We start from the raw sequence: 19,136 nt of genomic DNA on the forward strand, positions 1-19,136 counted from the left end.
TTTTAGAGACAGTTTGTCCTGGTGGGCTTGTGGGAGGGAGGGAAGTAGCAGAGGCAGCTGATCGGATTGTCTCAATCTTAATGACAAAGAAGTTCCATGAGCTCTTCACACTTGTTGTTGGAGGTGAGGATGGAGGAGACAGGAGAGAGGGAGAGCCCTTCAAAAGGAACTAACTTGTGTTGGAGATATTAAAAAGACTCGACACACGGTGTTTAAAACAAAGCTAATGTATTTGAATTTTGGCCAGAATATTAAAACTTATAACTGGACTGGAGTTTATTAACATCAGTAGAAACAGACCCAAATGAACATGGTTCAGTCCTGGATGTGATTAACAGCAATATCCACTCACTGTAGTTGCTTGTGAACTCGCTGGTGTCTCAGCAGGGCAGATGACTGAGTGAATCCCTTCCCACACTGCAAGCAGGTGAATGGCCTCTCCCCTGTGTGACTGCGCCGATGAGTTTCCAGGTCAGATGGGTAATTGAATCCCTTCCCACAGTCCCCACATTTCCACAGCTTCTCTCCAGTGTGACTGCGCTTATGTTTAGACAGGCCAGATGATTGACAGAAGCCTCGTCCACACACAGAACACGTGTACGGTTTCTCCCCACTGTGAACGGTGCCTTTTACTTCCATGTTCAAAATCCAATGATATTCTGATCCAAATGAATAGAATGCATCTGTCCGGTCTTATCTGATGTTTGATTTGAGTTTCCTGACTGTAAATCCTCCCCTTCTGATACCCTGTGAAATTGATTTAAAACAGAAAAAAGGGAGTGAGAGAGAACCCACAAAAACACAATGGCACGTTATGAAATTGAGCTGAATGAATCTGGGAATTTGTGAGGCCGGCACTAGGAAAAAGAAACCATGGAAACTGCTGGATTGTCATAAAAACCCAACTGGTTCACTAATGTCCTTCAGGGAATGGAACCTGCCACTCGGTCTGGGCCTATACAAGACTCTGTGATCTGTGAGAGGAGATAGAGAGAGAGAACATGAGAGAAGGAGAGAGAGCAATGGAGGAAAACAAGATGGACTTCATCCAACTGCAGCTCAACAAGAATGTTGACAGATTCTGCCAAACTACACTCCTCACCACCTGGAAGGACAACAGCAGCTGGTGTATATGGGAAAACAATCATCTCCAAGACACAGACCAGGGAGTTCACACTGGGGAGAGGCCACTCACCTTCTCCGTGTATGAGAAGGGATTTAATTGATAGTCCAACTGCTGAGAAACCAGCGAGTTCACAAGTGACAGCAGGAGTGGGTTTCTGCTGTTTTTGCTGCTGTTAATCACATCCAGGACTGAACCATGTTCTTTCTGACAGTTTAGGTCTGTTTCTGCTGATGTTAATAATCCTTGTAACTGGGCTGAAGCTTAATATTCTGAAAATCAGTTTGCTTTACTTTGTAACTTCCAATAAAGTATTCCTTTCAGGCTATTTTTGAGATGAAACCAAGCAGCCGACATCTTTATTGGGGGAAATGTGCAGCAGGGCACATGCATGGTCATCCTGGCCCGGGGGCAGGAAGAGAGATTGCTGTGAATTTCTGACTCTGTCAGATCTTGATGTGATTTTGGTTTGAGTTTCCCATTTGTCAATCTTCCACTCCTAGGAACTCGTAAGAGAAATTTACAAAATCCATTACTATCAGTTCAGGATGGATATTGAGAAGAGGCAAACATTCCTCTTGGTTTGAGTTTGCTGTGTGTAAATCTTCTCCTTCTAACCCCCTGTAAAAGGAGTTTCCAAAATCCATCCCTGTCAGACCAGGATAGAAATGCACAACATTCTCTCCTCCTGCTACCTGGACCAGGATGACCGCGCATGCGCCTTGCTGCACATTGTCCCGAGAAAGATGGCGGCCGTTACCCCGGGTCTGTCTCCGAGCGGAGACTCGGGCCACAGTTTTTGTCGTCGTCCCATTCGGTGCAACCGCGGGACTGGTCGCTTCATTTCGCAGTTTCGGGCCTTCACTAGATGTTCATGAAGCCTCCCCGCCCATTCTGCCGCCTCCATTCCTCCCCACTCACCGGCTCTATTTACTCCCTCGTATTCGTCACTTCCCAGCCCCTTCGAACAGCTCCAGGTACAGACCGCACTGCGCATGCTCTGGTCGGAGTCTGCAATGCGCATGTTCCAACCGATTAGCGGTACTGCGCCTGCGCGAGGAGCTCGCAGCGAGGGCACATCCTGACTCCCATTGAATGCTGGGTACGTCCGCCGCCATTGAAAACCTCCTTTGTTAAATAGAAAATTATGTTTTGGGATCCGATGACGAATGGAGCCACAGGGCCAAGATATAAAATTATTATAAAAGCAAAAAACTGCGGATGCTGGAAATCCAAAACAAAAATACCTGGAAAAACTCAGCAGGTCTGACAGCATCTGCGGAGAGGAACACAGTTAACGTTTCGAGTCCGTATGACTCTTCAACAAAACTAAGGAAAAATAGAATAATTAGTTCTGTTGAAGAGTCATACGGACTCGAAACGTTAACTGTGTTCCTCTCCGTGGATGCTGTCACACCTGCTGAGTTTTTCCAGGTATTTTTGTTTTTGATATAAAATTATTAATTAAATTCAATATGGCTCCATCATAATTCTCTCCTGGATGTAATGAACAGCAGAACAAACTCCTACAGTTAGATCTTAACTCACTGGAGCCTCAGCAGGCGGTGTGAACAAATGGCTTTTCTTCCCATGCACAGAACATTTAAACTCTGCACTGCCAGCAATTCAGCCAGTGAATGATCTTTTCATGGTGTGATTTTGCCCATGAGTTTCTAGCTCACACGGGGATCTCAAGCTCTTTTGATCATGAGTTCTACATTCTTAACCGACTACAGTTGGAGAAAATCTGGTCTATAAATCTGAAATAAAAACAGAAAATGCTGGAATTTTCATCAGATCTGATAGTGTCTGTGAAGAGCTAAACATAGGCTATGACTTTACATCACAATTGCACTGCATCAGTGAACAGACTTGAAAAGTTAATACTGTTTCTCAATTCACAGATGCTCCTAGATGTGACGTATGTTTCCAGCATTTTATGCTTTATTTGTGGTTAATGAAGTTGCTTATGAAATGGACATTAGATTTATTTGTGACTAACTTATGTTTATTCTCATTCATTCACAAGTGGAAACATCTTCCACTTATCTACCATGTCAAACCCTCTCATTATCTTAAAGGCCTCGGTCAGGTCATCCCTTACTCATTTTCCTCAACAAAACATTTTTCAACCTGTTAAATCTCTGTGGATTGACATAACTTTCCAGTTCTGGCAAAATTCCTGTAAATCTTCCTCTCACCTTCCCCAGTGCTTCTCAATCAATCTGATCATATGGAAACAGAGAAAATCTGAGCATCAAAACCACTCTTGCCCCAAATTCCTCTATGTTGGAAGGATCAGTATCTCAGTGGGAGAGAGGACTGTGGTTTCACATCATAAGTCTCCCCCTAGACCCCCTCAGACTCCCCCTGGACACCCTCAATCTCCCCCTGGACCCCCCTCAGTCTCCCCCTGGGCATCCTCAGTCTACCCCTGGACCCTCTCAGACTCACCCTGGACCCTCTCGGTCTCCCACTGGACCCCCTCAGTCACCCCCTGGACCCCTCAGTCTCCCCTCAGACGCCCTCAGCCTGTCCCCAGACGCCCTCGGTCTCCCCCTGGACACCCTCATTCTCCCCCTGGACACCCTCGGTCTCCCCCTGGACCCCCTCGGTCTCCCCCTGGGCCCCCTCGGTCTCCCCCTGGAACCCCTCAGTCTCCCCCTGGACCCCCTAAGCCTCCCCTCGGACCCCCTCAGTCTGTCCCCACACCACCTCAGCCTCCCCCTGGACACCCCCATTCTCCCCCTGGACACCCTCAGACTCCCCCTGGACAAATCAGTCTCCCCCTGGACACCCTCAGTCTCCCCCCCGGACACCCTCAATCACCCCCTGGACCCCTTCAGTCTCCACCTGGACCCCCTTGGTCTCCCCTCGGACACCCTCATTCTCTACCTCGAAAACCCTCGGACCACCTCAGTCTCCGCCCAGACCCCCTCAGTCACCCCCTGGACCTCCTCAGTCTCCCCCCGGACACACTCAGTCTCACACTGGACCACCTCAGTCTCCCCTGGACACCCTCAGTCTCCCCTGGACACCCGCGGTCTCCCCCTCGAACACCCTCATTCTCCCGCTCGAACACCCTCAGTCTCCCCCCAGATATCGTTGGTCTCCCCCTGGACACCCTCAGTCTCCCCCTGGACACCCTCAGTCTCCCCCTGGAAACCCTCAGTCTCCCCACGGACACCCGCAGTCTCCCCCTGGACACCCTCAGTCTCCCACTGGACACCCTCGGTCTCCCCCTGGACCCTCTCAGTCTCCCCCCGGAACCGCTCAGTCTAACCCTGGACACCCTTGGTCTCCCCTCGGACCCCCTCAGTTTCCCCCTGGACAACATCGGTCTCTCCCCGGACCCACACAGTTTCCCCCTGGACAACCTCGGTCACCCCTCGGACCCCCTCAGTTTCCCCCTGTACAACCTCAGTCTCCCCCTCGACCCCCTCAGTCTCCCCCTGGACACTCTCAATCTCCACCCGGACACCCTCGGTCTCCCCCCGGACCACCTCGATCTCCCCCCGGACCTCCTCGGTCACCCCCTGCACCCACTCGGTCTCCCCCTCGACCCCCTTGGTCTCCCCCAGGAAACCCTCGGTCTCCACCTGGACACCCTCAGTCTCCCCCCGGACACACTCGGTCTCCTCCCCGGACACCCTCAGTCTCCCCTGGACACCCTCGGTCTCACGCTGGACCCCCTCGATCTCCCCCTGGACACCCTCAGTCTCCTTCTGGACCCCCTCGGTCTCCCGCTGGACACCCTCAGTCTCCCCGTGCACACCCTCCTTCTCCCCCTCGACCACCGTCAGTCTCCCCCTCAAACACCCTCAGTTTCCCCCTGGACACCCTCAGTCTCCCCCTGGACCCCCTCAGTCACCCCCTGGACCCGCTCAGTATCCCCCTGGACACCCTCAGTCATGCCTTGGACACCCTCATTCACCCCCCGGACCCCCTCGGTCTCCCGCCGGACCCCCTCAGTCTCCCCTTGGACCACCTGGGTCTCCCATCGGACCCCCTGGGTCTCCCCCCGGACCACCTCGGTCTCTCCCTGGACGCCCTCAGTCTCCCCATGGACACCCTCAGTCTCCCCCCGGACAACCGCGGTCTCGCCCTCGAACACCCTCAGTCTCCCCCTCGAAAACCCTCAGTCTCACCCTTTTCACCCTCAGTCGCACCCTCGAAAACCCTCAGTCACCTGCTGGTCCCCCTCAGTCTCCCCCCGGACCCACTCAGTCTCCCCTCGGACCCCCTCAGCCTCCCCCCGGACCCGTTCAGTCCCCGCCCAAACCCCCTCAGCCTCCCCCTGGATCTCCTCAGCCTCCCCCCGGACCCGTTCAGTCCCCGCCCAAACCCCCTCAGCCTCCCCCTGGATCCCCTCAGTCTCCCCCTAGACCTCACTCAGTCTCCCCGTGGACACCCTCAGTCTCCCCCTGGAACTTCTCAGTCTCCCCCTGGACATCATCAGTCTCCCCCTGGACCCCCCTCAGTGTCCCCCTGGACCCCCCTCAGTCTCCCCCTGGAACCCCTCAGTCACCCCCTGGAACCCCCTCAGTTTCCCCCTGGACACCTTCGGTCTCTCCCCGGACCCCCTCAGTCTCCCCCTGGACACCCTTGGTCACCCCTCGGACCCACTCAGTCTCCCCCTGGACACCCTTGGTCTTCCCCTGGAGCCCCTCTGTCTCACCCCCTGGACCCTCTCAGTCTCCCCCGGACCCCTTCCTTCTCCCCCTGGACCACCTCGGTCTCCCCCTGGACCCCCTCAGTCTCCCGTAGACACCCTCAGTCTCCCCCGGACCCCCTCAGTCTTCCCTTAGAACCCCAAAGTCTCCCCCTGGTCCACTTCAGTCTCCCCCTGGACCCCTTCCTTCTCCCCCTGGACCCCCTCAGTCTCCCGTAGACACCCTCAGTCTCCCCCGGACCCCCTCAGACTTCCCTTAGAACCCCAAAGTCTCCCCCTGGTCCACTTCAGTCTCCCCCTGGACCCCTTCCTTCTCCCCCTGGACCACCTCGGTCTCCCCCTGGACACCCTCAGTCTCCCCTGGATACCCTCATTCTCCCCCCTGACCCCCTCATTTTCCCCCCGGACCCCCTCGGTCTCCCCCCGGACCCAGTCGGTCTCCCCCTCGAACACCCACAGTCTCCCCTTGGACACCCTCAATCTTCCCCTGGACACCCTCAGTCTCCCCCTGGACACCCTCAGTGTCCCCTTGGACAACCTCAATTTCCCCTCGAACACCCTCAGTCTCCCCCGGACCCCCTCGGTCTCCTCCCAGACCCCCTCGGTGTCCCCCTGGACACCATCAGTCTCCAACTGGACACCCTCAGACTCCCCTGGACATCCTCAGTCTCTCCCTGGACCCCCTCAGTCTCCCCCTGGACACCCTCTCTCACCCCCTGTACACCCTCTGTCTCCTCGGACACCCTCAGTCTCCCCCTGACCCCCTCAGTCTCCCCCACCGGACACCCTCGGTCTCCCACTAGATCCCCTCAGTCCCCCACTGGACCCGCTCAGTCTCCCCCACCGGACAACCTCAGTCACCCCCTGGACACCCTCAGTCTCCACCTGGACACCCTCAGTCTCCCCTTGGACAACCTCAATCTCCCCTCGGACACCCTCAGTCTCCCCCACCGGACAACCTCAGTCACCCCCTGGACACCCTCAGTCTCCACCTGGACACCCTCAGTCTCCCCTTGGACAAACTCAATCTCCCCTCGGACACCCTCAGTCTCCCACTGGACACCCTCTGTCTCCCCCTGAAATACCCTCAGTTTCCCCCTGGACACCCACGGGCTCACCTCGAACACCCTCAGTCTCCCCCTGGACGCCCTCGGTCTCCCCCTGGACACCCACAGTCTCCAACTGGACACCATCAGGCTCCCCCTGGACACCCTTGGTCTCCCCATGGACCCACTCATTCTCCCCCTGGACACCCTCAGTCTCCAACTGGACACCCTCAGGCTCCCCCTGGACCCCCTCATTCTCCCCCTGGACACCCTCATTCTCCCCCTGGACACCCTCAATCTCCCCCTGAACATCCTCGGTCTCCCCCCGGACCCCCTCGGTCTCCCCCCGGACCCCCTCGGTCTCCCCCCGGACCCCCTCAGTCTCCCCCTGGACCCCGTCAGTCTCCTCCTGGAACGACTCAGTCTACCCGCGGACCCCCTCAGTCTCCCCCCGGACCCCCTCGGTCTCCCTCTGGACCCCCTCAATCACCCCCTGGAAAACTTCAGTCTCCCCCCGGACAACCTCCATCTTCCCCTCGAACAGCCTCAGTCTCCCCTCGGACCCCCTCAGTCTCCCCATGGACCTCCATCAGTCTCCCACTGGACATCCTTGGTCTCCCTCCCCCGGACACCCTCAGTCTCCCCCCGGACCCGCTCGGTCTCAACCTGGACCCCCTCAGTCTCCCCCAGACCCCTTCATTCTTCCCCTGGACCACCTCGGTCTCCCCCTGGACACCCTCAGTCTCCCCTGGAAACCCTCATTCTCCCCCTCGAACACCCTTCGCCTCCCCCTGGACCCCTCATTCTCCCTCTTGACCCCCTCATTTTTCCCTCGGACCCCCTCAGTCTTCCCCCGGACCCCCTCAGTCTCGCCCCGGGCCCCATCGGTCTCCCCATGGACACCCTCAGTCTCCCACTGGACACCCTGGACCCCCTCAGTCTCCCCCTGGACACCCTCAGTCTCCCCCTGGACACCCACATTCTCCCCCTCGAACTCCCACAGTCTCCCCCTGGTCCTCCTCAGTCTCCCCCCGGACCCTCTCGGTCTCCCCCCGGTCCCCTCGGTCTCCCCCTGGACCCCGTCATTCTCCCCCTTGACCCCCTCAGTCTCCCCACGGGCCCCATCGGTCTCCCCATGGACCCCATCGGTCTCCCCATGGACCCCCTCATTCTCCCCCTGGACACCCTCAATCTCCCCCTGAACATCCTCAGTCTCCCCCTGGACCCCCTCGGTCTCCACCCGGACCCCCGGGGCCTCCCTCTTGACGCCCTCAGTCTCCCGCTGGACACCTTAAGTCTCCTCCTGCACCCCCTCAATCTCCCCCTGGACACCCTGGGTTTCTCCCCGGACCCCCTCGAACACCCTCAGTCTCCCCCTGGGCACCCTCTGTCTCATTCCGGACCTCTCGGTCTCCCCCCGGACTCCCTCGGTCTCCTACCGGACACCCTCGGTCTCCCCCTTGACCCACTCAGTCTCCCACTGGACCGACTCAGTCTCCCCCCGGACCCCCTCGGTCTCCCCCTGGACCCCCTCAGTCTCCCCCTGGAACCACTCAGTCTACCCCCGGACCTACTCGGTCTCCCCCCGGACCCCCACAGTCTCCCCCCCGGACACCCTCAGTCTCCTGCCCTGGACACCCTCAGTGTCCCCCTGGACATCCTCTGTCTCATCCTGGACACCCTCGGTCTCCCCCTGGACCCCCTCAGTCTCCCCCCGGACTCCCTCAGTCTCCCCCTGGACAGCCTCAGTCTCCCCCTGGATACCCTCGGTCTCCCTCTGGAACACCTCAGGCACCCCATGGAAACCCTCAGTCTCCCCCTGGACACCCTCCGTCTCCCCCTCGAACAGCCTCAGTCTCCCCTCGGACCCCCTCAATCTCCCCCTGGACCCCCATCAGTCTCCCCCCGGACCCCCTCAGTCTCCCCCCGGACCCCCTCAGTCTCCCCCCGGACCCCCTCAGTCTCCCACTGGACACCCCAAGTCTCCCGCTGGACACGCTCAGACTCCCCCTGGTAACACTCGGTCTCCCCCTGCACACCCTTGGTGTCCCCGCGGACCCCCTCAGTCTCCCCCTGGACCCCCTCAGTCACCTCGTGGACACCCTTAGTCTCCCCCGGACCCCCCTCGGTCTCCCCCCGGAACCCATCAGTCTCCCCTCGGACACCCTGAGTCTCCCACCGGACCACCTCAGTCTCACCCCGGACCCCCTCAGTCTCCCCCTAGACCCCCTCAGTCTCCCCCTGGAACCCCTCATTCTCCCCCCGGACCCCCTCAGTCTCTCCTCGGACACCCTCAGTCTCCCCTCGGACCACTTCAGTCTCCCCGTGTCCACCCTCAGTCTGCCTCCTGGACACCCTCATTATCCCCCTCGAACACCACCAGTCTCCCCCTGGACATTCGATCTCCCCCTGGACACCCTCAATCTCCCCCTGGATCCCCTCAGTCTCCCCCTGGACACCCTCAGTCTCCCCGCGGACCCCTTCAGTCTCCCCCTGGACACCCTCAGTCTCTCCCCGGACCCCCTAGTTTTCCCCCTGGACCCCCTCATTTTCCCCCCGGACCCCCTCAGTCTCTCCCCGGACCCCGTCCTTCCCCCCCTGGCCCCCTCAGTCTCCCCTGGAAAACCTCATTCTCCTCACGGACCCCCTCGGTCTCACCCTGGACCCCCTTAGTCTCCCCCCGGTCCCCGTCCTTCCCCCCCTGGACCCCCTCAGTCTCCCCTGGACACCCTCAGTCTCCCCCGGACAACCTCATTCTCCCCCTCGAACACCCTCAGTCTCCCCCTGGACCCCCTCGGTCTCTCCCTGGAGCCCATCTGTCTCCACCCGTCCTCTTCCATCTCCCTCTGGATCCCCTCAGTCTCCCCCTGGACACCCTGATTCTCCTCATCGAACACCCTCGGTCTCCCCCTGGACACCCTCAGTCTCCCCTGGACACCTTCAGTCTCCCCCTGGACACCCTCATTCTCCTCCTCGAACACCCTCAGTCTCCGCCTGGACGCCCTCAGTCTCCCCTGGACCCCCTCAGTCTCCCCCTGGACCTCCTCAGTCTCCCCCCGGAACCCGTCGGTCTCTACCTGGACCCCATCAGTCTCCCCCCGGAACCACTCCATCTCCCCCTTGGCCCCCTCAATCTCCCCCCGGACCCCTTCCTTCTCCCCCCGGATCCCCTCGGTCTCTCCCTGGACCCCCTCAGTCTCCCCCTGGACACCCTCATTCTCCTACTGGACACCCTCGGTCTCCCCCTCAGACACCCTCAGTCCCCCCCTGGACACCCTCAGTTTCCCCTCGGACACCCTCAGTCCCCCCCTGGACCCCCTCAGTCACCCCCTGGACCCCACCTCAGTCTCCCCCTGGACCCTCCTCAGTCTCCCACTGGACACCCTCAGTCTCCCCTTGAACCCCCTCAGTCTCCCCTTGGACACCGTCAGTCTCCCCAAACACCCCCTCAGTCTCCCCCTGGACCCCTTCAGTCTCCCCTCGGACACCCTCAGTCTCCCCCTGGACACCCTCAGTCTCCCACTGGTTACCCTCAGTCTCCCACTGGACACCCTCAGTCTCCCCCTGGACACCCTCAGTCTCCCCTTGAACCCTCTCAGTCTCCCCCTGGACACCCTCAGTCTCCCCAAGCACCCCCTCTGTCTCTCCCTGGAACCCCTCAGTCGCCCCTCGGACACCCTGAGTCTCCACCTGGACCCCCTCGGTCACCCCACTGGACCCCCTCGGTCTCCCCCTGGACCCCCTCAGTCTCCCCCTGGACACCCTCAGTCTCCCACTGGACACCCTCAGTCTCCCCCTGGACCACCTTGGTCTCCCCCTGGACACCCTCAGTCTCCCCAAGGACCCCCTCAGTCTCCCCCTGCACCCCTTCAGTCTCCCCTCGGACACCCTCAGTCTCCCCGTGGACCCCCTCAGTCTCCCCCCGGACCCCCTCAGTCTCTCCCTGGAACCCCTCAGTCGCCCCTCGGACACCCTCAGTCTCCACCTGGACCCCCTCGGTCACCCCACTGGACACCCTCAGTCTCCCCCTGGACGCCCTCAGTCTCCCCCTGGACCCCCTCAGTCTCCCCCTGGACACCCTCAGTCTCCCCCTGGAGCACTTCGGTCTCCCCCTGGACCCCTTCAGTCTCCCCTCGGACCCCCTCAGTCTCCCCATGGACCCCCTCAGTCTCCCCCGGGACACCCTCAGTCTCCCCCCGGACACCCTCAGTCTCCCCGTGGACCCCCCTCAGTCTCCCCCGGGACCCCCTAAGTCTCCTCCCGGACCCCCTCCGTCTCTCCCTGGAACCCCTCAGTCGCCCCTCGGACCCCCTCAGTCTCCCCCCGGACCCCCTCGGTCTACCCCCGGACCCCCTCGATCTCCCCCCCGGATCCCCTCGGTCTCCCCCCAGAAACCCTAAGTCTCCCCCCCGATCCCCTCGGGCTCCCCCCGGACCCCCTCGGTCTCACCCCGGACCCCCTCGGTCTCACCCCGGACACCCTCGGTCTCACCACGGACCCCCTCGGTCTCCTCCCGGACCCCCTCAGTCTCCCCCCGAACCACCTCAGTCTCCCCCTGGTCCCCCTCAGTCTCCCCCTGGACACCCTCAGTCTCCCCCAGACCCCTTCATTCTTCCCCTGGACCACCTCGGTCTCCCCCTGGACACCCTCAGTCTCCCCTGGAAACCCTCATTCTCCCCCTCGAACACCCTTCGCCTCCCCCTGGACCCCTCATTCTCCCTCTTGACCCCCTCATTTTTCCCTCGGACCCCCTCAGTCTTCCCCCGGACCCCCTCAGTCTCGCCCCGGGCCCCATCGGTCTCCCCATGGACACCCTCAGTCTCCCACTGGACACCCTGGACCCCCTCAGTCTCCCCCTGGACACCCTCAGTCTCCCCCTGGACACCCACATTCTCCCCCTCGAACTCCCACAGTCTCCCCCTGGTCCTCCTCAGTCTCCCCCCGGACCCTCTCGGTCTCCCCCCGGTCCCCTCGGTCTCCCCCTGGACCCCGTCATTCTCCCCCTTGACCCCCTCAGTCTCCCCACGGGCCCCATCGGTCTCCCCATGGACCCCATCGGTCTCCCCATGGACCCCCTCATTCTCCCCCTGGACACCCTCAATCTCCCCCTGAACATCCTCAGTCTCCCCCTGGACCCCCTCGGTCTCCACCCGGACCCCCGGGGCCTCCCTCTTGACACCCTCAGTCTCCCCGCGGACCCCTTCAGTCTCCCCCTGGACACCCTCAGTCTCTCCCCGGACCCCCTAGTTTTCCCCCTGGACCCCCTCATTTTCCCCCCGGACCCCCTCAGTCTCTCCCCGGACCCCGTCCTTCCCCCCCTGGCCCCCTCAGTCTCCCCTGGAAAACCTCATTCTCCTCACGGACCCCCTCGGTCTCACCCTGGACCCCCTTAGTCTCCCCCCGGTCCCCGTCCTTCCCCCCCTGGACCCCCTCAGTCTCCCCTGGACACCCTCAGTCTCCCCCGGACAACCTCATTCTCCCCCTCGAACACCCTCAGTCTCCCCCTGGACCCCCTCGGTCTCTCCCTGGAGCCCATCTGTCTCCACCCGTCCTCTTCCATCTCCCTCTGGATCCCCTCAGTCTCCCCCTGGACACCCTGATTCTCCTCATCGAACACCCTCGGTCTCCCCCTGGACACCCTCAGTCTCCCCTGGACACCTTCAGTCTCCCCCTGGACACCCTCATTCTCCTCCTCGAACACCCTCAGTCTCCGCCTGGACGCCCTCAGTCTCCCCTGGACCCCCTCAGTCTCCCCTTGGACACCCTCAGTCTCCCCCTGGACCCCCTCGGTCTCCCCCGGACCCCCTCAGTCTCCCCCTGGACCTCCTCAGTCTCCCCCCGGAACCCGTCGGTCTCTACCTGGACCCCATCAGTCTCCCCCCGGAACCACTCCATCTCCCCCTTGGCCCCCTCAATCTCCCCCCGGTCCCCTTCCTTCTCCCCCCGGATCCCCTCGGTCTCTCCCTGGACCCCCTCAGTCTCCCCCTGGACACCCTCATTCTCCTACTGGACACCCTCGGTCTCCCCCTCAGACACCCTCAGTCCCCCCCTGGACACCCTCAGTTTCCCCTCGGACACCCTCAGTCCCCCCCTGGACCCCCTCAGTCACCCCCTGGACCCCACCTCAGTCTCCCCCTGGACCCTCCTCAGTCTCCCACTGGACACCCTCAGTCTCCCCTTGAACCCCCTCAGTCTCCCCTTGGACACCGTCAGTCTCCCCAAACACCCCCTCAGTCTCCCCCTGGACCCCTTCAGTCTCCCCTCGGACACCCTCAGTCTCCCCCTGGACACCCTCAGTCTCCCACTGGTTACCCTCAGTCTCCCACTGGACACCCTCAGTCTCCCCCTGGACACCCTCAGTCTCCCCTTGAACCCCCTCAGTCTCCCCCTGGACACCCTCAGTCTCCCCAAGCACCCCCTCTGTCTCTCCCTGGAACCCCTCAGTCGCCCCTCGGACACCCTGAGTCTCCACCTGGACCCCCTCGGTCACCCCACTGGACCCCCTCGGTCTCCCCCTGGACCCCCTCAGTCTCCCCCTGGACACCCTCAGTCTCCCACTGGACACCCTCAGTCTCCCCCTGGACCACCTTGGTCTCCCCCTGGACACCCTCAGTCTCCCCAAGGACCCCCTCAGTCTCCCCCTGCACCCCTTCAGTCTCCCCTCGGACACCCTCAGTCTCCCCGTGGACCCCCTCAGTCTCCCCCCGGACCCCCTCAGTCTCTCCCTGGAACCCCTCAGTCGCCCCTCGGACACCCTCAGTCTCCACCTGGACCCCCTCGGTCACCCCACTGGACACCCTCAGTCTCCCCCTGGACGCCCTCAGTCTCCCCCTGGACCCCCTCAGTCTCCCCCTGGACACCCTCAGTCTCCCCCTGGAGCACTTCGGTCTCCCCCTGGACCCCTTCAGTCTCCCCTCGGACCCCCTCAGTCTCCCCATGGACCCCCTCAGTCTCCCCCGGGACACCCTCAGTCTCCCCCCGGACACCCTCAGTCTCCCCGTGGACCCCCCTCAGTCTCCCCCGGGACCCCCTAAGTCTCCTCCCGGACCCCCTCCGTCTCTCCCTGGAACCCCTCAGTCGCCCCTCGGACCCCCTCAGTCTCCCCCCGGACCCCCTCGGTCTACCCCCGGACCCCCTCGATCTCCCCCCCGGATCCCCTCGGTCTCCCCCCAGAAACCCTAAGTCTCCCCCCCGATCCCCTCGGTCTCCCCCCGGACCCCCTCGGTCTCACCCCAGACCCCCTCGGTCTCACCCCGGACACCCTCGGTCTCACCACGGACCCCCTCGGTCTCCACCCGGACCCCCTCAGTCTCCCCCCGAACCACCTCAGTCTCCCCCTGGTCCCCCTCAGTCTCCCCCTGGACACCCTCAGTCTCCCCTAGACACCCTCAATCTCCCCCTGGACCCCCTCCGTCTCCCCCTGGACCCCCTCCATCTCCCCCTGGACCCCCTCAGTCTCTCCTCGGACCCCCTCAGTCTCCCCCTGGAGACCCTCAGTCTCCCCCTCGAACACCCTCAGTCTCACCCTTGTCCCCCTCAGTCTACCCCCGGACCCCATCGGTCTCTCCCTGGACCCCATCGGTCTCTCCCTGGACCCCATCAGACGCCCCCCGGACACCCTCCATCTCCCCCTGGACCCCCTCAGTCTCCCCCCGGACCCCTTCCTTCTCCCCCTGGACCACCTCGGTCTCAACCAGGACCCCCTCTGTCTCCCCTGGACACCCTGTGATTTTGGGAGTTTTTCAAAGTTTCAGTTTCAGAGTTGAGTATTTTTCATCATTCATCTACAATTTAGAGCTTTTAGTTTTATTCTCATCTCTGTGAGAAGTTCCATGTCTCTGGGGCTGGTGTGGCTCCTTCACTGTGGATCTGATTCCAGGTCCATCCATTGCTCTGTTTCACCTCTGCCCTCCCTGATCACCTCTCTGCCTTTGTCTAACTTCCTCTGCTCCTAATATTGGGTGTATTTTAGCTCTATTTTGGATTTTACTGTTACTTCTGCTGATTGTGTCTAAATAAGTCCACCACTGCCCATCCCCCGACCATGTGCTGCTCTCTTACCAGCTTTATCTTCCCACAGTATCTTTCATAGTCAGGAATTGTTTTTCCTGCGCTATCGTCCATTCCTTTTCCAGTTCTGAGCTTTTATTGACCGTCAAATTCTGCACCATTTTTATTCCCCTTGATTCATCCTGCACCCCCTGAAATGTTTACTCTGTTTCTCCCCCCAGAGACAGATGCCTGATCTGCTGAGTATTTCCAGCATTTGCTCTTTTTATTTCAGATTTCCAGCAGCTGCAGTATTTTGCTATTATTTTATTGCAGGCGTTGCTCACAGAACCGAGTCTAGAAACACAGACGGACCAATTAAGAGCCGGTTTGTATCAGGGTGGCTGTTGGTTACAGAAGTTGGTCTCTGGCCTCCAGTGTAGGTCCTTTCTCAACCAGTCACTGAATCACTGAATGATTACAATACAGACGGAGGCCATTCAGCCCATTGTGCCCATGCTGGCTATCTGCAAGAGCAAATCAGTTAGTCCCTCCCCTGTCCTTTCTCTAGCAAGACCAGCAAATATTGCCATTCCCCAGTTGCCTGTGGAGAAGATGATATTTGACCTTCTTGAACCGCTGCAGTCCGTGTGATGAAGCTGCTCCCACAATGCTGCTCGGTAAGGAGTTACAGGTTATTCACCCAGTAATGATGAAGGGGCAGTGATATATGTCCAAATCAACAACAACACTTTGCATTTAGATTGCACATTTTGTGTAATAGGAAGCTCCAAAGTGATTGATAGGAATGTTATAAAGAAACATTCGACACTGAGCCACATAACAAGACATGAGCGCAGGTGAGCGAATGTTTCATCAAAGGGTTTTAAGGAGTATCCTAAAGGAGGAGAAAAGTATTGAGAGGTTTAGAGGGAAATTCCAGAGCTCATGGCTTTGGCAGCTGAAGGCGCGGGCACTGAAGGTGGGACAATTAAAATCAGGAATGCCCAGGAGGCTGGAATAGAGGAGCGCAGATATCTCGGAGGGTGTGAGACTGGAGGAGATTCCATAGATAGGGATTTGAAAATATGGAAGAGGAATTTAACATTTTGGTGTTTCTTAACCCTGAGTCTTTGGTGGTCAGTGAGCACAGGGGTGATGGGTGAACAAGGCTTGGTGCAACATGTAGCAGAGTTTTGGATGACCTCAAGATTACAGGGAGGTTGAATGTGGGAGGCCGGCCAGGAATGCATTAGGATAGTTAAGTCTAGAGGGAACAAAGGAATGGATGAGAGTTTCAGCAGCAGATGAGCTGAGACTGAGGTGGAGTCGGGCGATGTTACTGAGGTGGAAATAGGTGGTCTTGGTGATGATGTGGATCTGTGGTTGGAAGCTCATGTCAGGGTCAAATGTGACACAGATTTTTCAACAGACTGGCTCGGCCTCAGACAGTTGCAGGGAGCCAGTGGATCTAGAGTGGAGTTTGTAGCGGAGACGGAAGATAACAGCTTCACTCTTCCCAGTGTTTAAATGCAGGAAATGTTGTTCATCCAGTACTGAATGTCAGACAAGTCAACTTGGAGGTGATGATGTTCACATACACCTGCTACCCTGGTCCATGTAGGTGGTGGAGGTTGAGGGTTTGGGAGATTCTATGAAAGGTCTGGTCGAGTTGTAGAAATGTAAATCCCCTCTGCTTCACCTATTCCAAAAAAGTGTCATACGGGTTCGAAACGTTAACTCTGTTTTTCTCTCAACAGATGCTGCCAGACCGGCAGAGATTTTCCAACACTTTTTGTTTTTATCCCTCTCCTTTTCATGCTGTCTCACTCATCTCTGTCTCTCTCTCTCTCCTCTCCCTCCCACCCCCAATGCCAACCCCTGTCTGTCTCTCTCTCCTCTCCCTCCCACCCCCAACGCCAACCCCTGTCTGTCTCTCTCTCCTCTCCCTCCCACCCCCAACGCCGACCCCTGTCTGTCTCTCTCTCCTCTCCCTCCCACCCCCAACGCCAACCCCTGTCTGTCTCTCTCTCCTCCTGTGGAGGGCACAGTCATCTACAGGCCCAAACTGGGTTGCAGGTTTCCTTCCCTGAGGGACATTAGTGAACCAGTTGGGTTTTTATGACAATCCAGCAGTTTTCATGGTCACTTTTTCCTAGTGCCGGCCCCACAAATTCCCAGATTCATTCAGCTCAATTTCACAACCTGCCTTTGTGTTTTTGTGGGTTCTCTCTCACTCCATTTTTACTGTTTTAAATCAATTTCACAGGGTATTAGAAGGTGAGGACTTGCAGTCAGGAAACTGAAACCAAACATCACATCAGGATCTGACGGAGTCGGCTAATTTATCGTAACCTGAATATCATTGGATTTTAAACATGGAAGGAAAAAGCACCGTTCACAGTGGGGAGAAACTGTACACGTGTTCTGTGTGTGGACGAGGCTTCAGCGAATCATCTGGCCTGTCGAGACACAAGCGCAGTCACAACCCGGAGAAACCTTGGAAATGTGAGGACTGTGGGAAGGGATTCAAATCCCCATCAGAGCTGGAAACTCATCGACGCACTCACACTGGGGAGAGACCATTCACTTGCCCCATGTGCAGGAAGGGATTCACTCAGTTATCTACCCTGTTGACACACAAGCGAGTTCACACTGGGGAGAGACCATTCACCTGCTCAAAGTGTGGGAAGGGATTCATTAGTTCAGCGAACCTAATGACACATCAGAGAGTTCACATTGACGAGAGATCTTTTAAATGCCCAGACTGTGGGAAGTGCTATAAAAGTTCCCAGGAACTGATGTCGCATCAACATGTTCACACTGATGAGAGACCGTTCAGGTGCTCTCACTGTGGGGCTGGGTTCAGGCAATCTTATCAACTCACTATACACAAGCACACTCACACTGGAGAGAGACCATTCACCTGCTCCGAGTGTGGGAAGGGATTCACTCAGTCATCCACACTGCTGAGACACCAGCGAATTGACACTAGGGTGAGGCCATTCACCTGCTCTGAGTGTGGGAAGAGATTCACTCAGTTATCCACACGACAGAGACACCAGCAAGTTCACACTGGGGAGAGATCATTCACCTGCTCCATCTGTGGGAACAAATTCAGTCTGTCAGCCACACTGCGCAGACACCAACGAGTTCACACTGGGGAGAGACCATTCACCTGTTCCAAGTGTGGGAAGGGATTCACTCAGTCATCCACACTGCACAGACACCAGCGAGTTCACCTGCTTCGAGTGTGGGAAGGGATTCACTCAGTCACCCAACCTGCTGATGCACCAGCGAATTCATGAGTAACGACAGTAAGTGGATTTTGCTGTTAATCACATCCAGGACTGAACCATGTCCGTTACTGTATATTTCTGCTGATGTTAATAAACTCCAGATAGATATAAGGGTTAATGTTGTGGATAAAATTCAAATAAAACAGCTTTGTATTAAACACAAAGTGCTGAGTCTATTAATACAGCATTTCCCAAACCTTTCCCAGTGAGGCCTCATTTTAATGACTCAGACTTGGTGTGACCTTAGAGTGAAAATCTGGGGGTTACAGGAGATGTTGAGTGGGGCAGGGGGAAGGAGGCTTCAGACAGACAGTTTGGACAATCATTATTGTGCAGACAGCACTTCAAGCAGCTAAATACTTGCTCTAAGCTCAATGGAAATTTAATATAATGTAAAGTCTACATTGTAAATTAGACTCATGTATAATTAACTCTTAATTCTCTTTACAACTCTCTATAATTCTTCACTAAATAAAATCTTGAAATTCCATTTCTGCGTGTACAGGATATTTCATATAAATGACTGCCTTTGTCTGTGACATCTTTTGATTATCTGCTCCTATCACTGCTTGCTTGTCCCTACAACCACCGCCCCCCACCAACTTCTCTCCCCCCACACCACCCCCCCAACTTTAAACCAGCTCATATTTCACCTCTCTCCTAACTATACTTCAGTTCTGTTGAAGGGTCATGAGGACTCGAATCGTCAACTCTTTTCTTCTCCGCTGATGCTGCCAGACCTGCTGAGTTTTTCCAGGTAATTCTGTTTTTGTTTTGGATTTCCAGCATCCGCAGTAGTTTTTTGATTTTACCTCAATGTCGTTTAGCCATGTTACAGGGGTTCAGATACACAAATCTTTACAGTTGAAGGACGAGATAAAAATGCTGTTTGAACCTGTTACCTCACTTTTCTTCATAAAATTAATTTGGAAAAATATTGGTTAGGCTGCATTTAGAATATTGAGTCAAATCCTGGGCATCTTATAGCAGGAATGGCGTCAAGGTCA

The 19,136-nt window shown here is 57.7% G+C and overlaps 1 protein-coding gene and 1 pseudogene across 2 annotated transcripts in view; one reads left to right on the top strand and one right to left on the bottom strand.

The window, feature by feature from the left end:
* Positions 1-19,136, bottom strand: part of LOC144673435 (uncharacterized) — a 107,120-nt pseudogene that overhangs the window by 83,513 nt on the left and 4,471 nt on the right. The gene's annotated exons all lie outside the window — the stretch shown is intronic.
* On the top strand, positions 1,870-18,138 carry LOC144673445 (uncharacterized). Its single transcript, XM_078535279.1, has 2 exons — positions 1,870-1,993; positions 17,273-18,138. The coding sequence occupies exons 1-2, from the start codon at positions 1,870-1,872 to the stop codon at positions 18,136-18,138; spliced, it is 990 nt and encodes a 329-aa protein (XP_078391405.1).

Source organism: Cetorhinus maximus, unplaced genomic scaffold (assembly GCF_964194155.1).
Source record: "Cetorhinus maximus unplaced genomic scaffold, sCetMax3.hap1.1 HAP1_SCAFFOLD_366, whole genome shotgun sequence".
NCBI lineage: Eukaryota > Metazoa > Chordata > Chondrichthyes > Lamniformes > Cetorhinidae > Cetorhinus > Cetorhinus maximus.

Excerpts from the sequence above, each read along its gene's own strand:
- LOC144673445 (XM_078535279.1), top strand. The coding sequence starts at position 1,870 with ATGGCGGCCGTTACCCCGGGTCTGTCTCCGAGCGGAGACTCGGGCCAC. Across the intron at positions 1,994-17,272 it reads GTTTCGGGCCTTCACTAGAT|GCTTCAGCGAATCATCTGGC; the intron begins GTTCATGAAGCC and ends TGTGTGGACGAG.